Below are 2,598 nucleotides of genomic sequence, written 5' to 3' on the forward strand. Positions count from 1 at the left end.
CACTTGGACATTTGTGAGCAATGCGCCGCCTGCCAGTAGCCGTGCCAGTCGCTGTGCCAGACTTTGGCGATTTTTTGCGTCGAGTCCATCCATGCCGACGAGATTTCTCGACCACGGTTCAGGCCAAACATACGTAAGCTTCCAGTTGCGCCGTCGACGAGCGCTAGGTTTTGCAAATGCGCAGACACGTGGGAGACCCTGCCCCCACGCAGCCCTAGCTTGTCGTATGTGACGAGATGGAGGGACTCGGACGATGGCGGTTGCCGGGGTTTCGTGCCACAAGTAGACTAGACTAGGTCAAGCTTGGACAGCGCCACGGTAAAGTCTCAGCCCGCGACCATGCGCTCAATGGGTCACGCGAGTCCGACGCAATGGAAAACAACTTCGTCTGAGCGATGGAGTGGATATTTTCGATGTGACATGTCTTGATCGAGCCGTCTGCGAGGAGCAGCGCGACGTGGCTCCACCCCACCGCGATGGTCTTGGCTTTGACATGACGTTCTTCCGTGGGAGTGCAGTTGATCACGTGCGATGTGAATTTAGCCGCAGAATATGCATTTGGCACGGACGTCCACAAGTACGCGGCAAGGCTCTGGCAACGGCACTCTCGACCCCGTCGTTTGAATGGAATGTTCGTCCAATACACCCCAAAACCACACGTCGCCCTTTTGATTCAGTGCGTGCATGCCCCATCCCGTGCACGCCATCGCTGCAATCAGCCCTACGTCGGTTGTGTAAATGGGCACCGGCGATTGCACCCTGCCCCACGACAGTTGATCTGCTTGTCGCAAGCGGCCGTTTCCGTTCTCTCCCACTTTAACACGATAGGAGCCTTCATGTTCTTTTACAGCTGCAACCACCCTGTCGCGGTACGGGGGAACGAATGCGGGTTGATGAGGAAGTTGCAGGTTGACATGTCATCCCACAGGACTGCCCCTGTAACGATAGAGTCTTGGACGGGGTGTACATGAGGGGAAACGGGGTGTCGGGTCGACCCAGATCAAATGCTTTTCAACCAAGAGATATATAATCTTATTCGTAATGAGCAGACATCAACAGTTTCAACCGTATTGTTGTGTTTATTCGAAACTGGAGAGGCAGGCCGAATGAACCGACAGACGAGAATGGGCAGAAGTTTGGGCAGAAGGAATTATCCAATCAGAGGGCTTCATTTTGTGATTGATCGACCAATCATTGAACGACATGAATCCGAGTTTGTGCAGTCTTGGATGTCGGCGCCATCACCAACTCAACACCAGCACCGCTACCCCACACGTTCATCTCCGGTGACACCTGCACCCACAACACCTGTGCGCAGCGAGAGTCTTTTCCACCTCCGGGCCGACATCAATGTCAAGGAGACTGTCTGCGGTCGGGACAGCAACGGGAAACGTCTTGCTCAGTGTGTGTTTGAAGGCTCAAGTTGGGATGTCCTCAAGGTGCAAATCTTTGCACACTGCCTGCCACACGTTGAGTACAAGGCTACACACGAAGGGGAGCCTCGTGTCTGGACGATCGAGAGCGAAAAACCCACCATCGCCGACTTTGACACGTTCATCATGCTCAAGATGGGACGATACTTTTTCAAGCCGGGCAACAGCAATCAGGCGCATCGTTACCTGGTAGAGCACCAGGATCACACGTTCTCTGTTGTCGTTCTCAAGTGGGGCAGTTTGGTGTCCACATCCACCGACTTGCAAGGCCTCCAAGAGCAATGTATTCGTCCCCAAGTTCAAGATCGATCTGGAGCTGCCGCCGAAAGTGCCCACAGCCAAATGGTTCGGGAGCTGAAGGGTCAGTGGTCAACGACGTACTCATCATTCGAATCGAATTGGCGCATGTGGGCAGCGTACATCCTGAAGACACCAACACATCAACATGCCCTTCACATATCAAACCCACCCCCAGCCACAATGCTTCACCTCTTTGAACCAGTGCTGAATGGGGCTCAAGTGCGGAACCAGAACTTGCAGAGCAGCATGGCAGTTGCCCTCGATGTTGTCGACTCAAGTCTGGAGGGTTTGGCGACGTTGAAGTGGTATATTCATGACGTAGCATCCCGCATCGAGCTGGACGAAACAGCGTTGAGAGCAAAGCGCCGCGCTATTGAAGGTTTCTTGCAAGAAGTGACCCCGGTTGCTCAGCGAACAGATTTGATTGATTTACTTCGGAACATTCCAAACGTAAATGATGATGAACACAAGGAAGATGACGACGAATGAATGATATTTATTCTTCTTCTCTTTCATCTTCATGGACCGGAACATATTCAAGCATGTTGTCATTGATGTCGCTTGATGCATCATCCTCGTCGACGAGTCGCTTGGATGGATCAAACCGGCCTTGCTTGCTGTAGCCACAGTGTCGAAAAATGTTCGTCATGTCGTACGACTTGAACGTTTTCAAAATGCTCATGATGACGAGCTTGAGATCCTTCGTTGCCGACTCCTTGTAATGCCGCTTGAAGGACTTCTTAATCAGCCCAAACACATATTCAATTGGATTGTAAAATGCGCAATACGCTGGAAGGAATATCGGAACTATCCCACGACCCCGGAGGTAGTACACGATGTCAGCGTGGCAATGGATACTGGCGCC

The 2,598-nt window shown here is 52.3% G+C and overlaps 2 protein-coding genes across 2 annotated transcripts; one reads left to right on the plus strand and one right to left on the minus strand.

Moving 5' to 3' along the window:
* Window positions 1-1,229: 1,229 nt before the first annotated feature.
* Window positions 1,230-2,229, plus strand: H310_08081 (hypothetical protein; the record flags this gene model as incomplete). The annotated part of the gene is made up of 1 exon (XM_008873702.1): window positions 1,230-2,229. The coding sequence occupies one exon, from the start codon at window positions 1,230-1,232 to the stop codon at window positions 2,220-2,222; it is 993 nt and encodes a 330-aa protein (XP_008871924.1). The 3' UTR covers window positions 2,223-2,229.
* On the minus strand, window positions 2,230-2,415 carry H310_08082 (hypothetical protein; the record flags this gene model as incomplete). The annotated part of the gene is made up of 1 exon (XM_008873703.1): window positions 2,230-2,415. One exon carries the CDS (start codon window positions 2,413-2,415, stop codon window positions 2,230-2,232), a length of 186 nt encoding a protein of 61 aa, XP_008871925.1.
* Window positions 2,416-2,598: the final 183 nt, after the last annotated feature.

Source organism: Aphanomyces invadans (genome assembly GCF_000520115.1).
Source record: "Aphanomyces invadans strain NJM9701 unplaced genomic scaffold supercont1.16, whole genome shotgun sequence".
NCBI lineage: Eukaryota > Oomycota > Saprolegniomycetes > Saprolegniales > Verrucalvaceae > Aphanomyces > Aphanomyces invadans.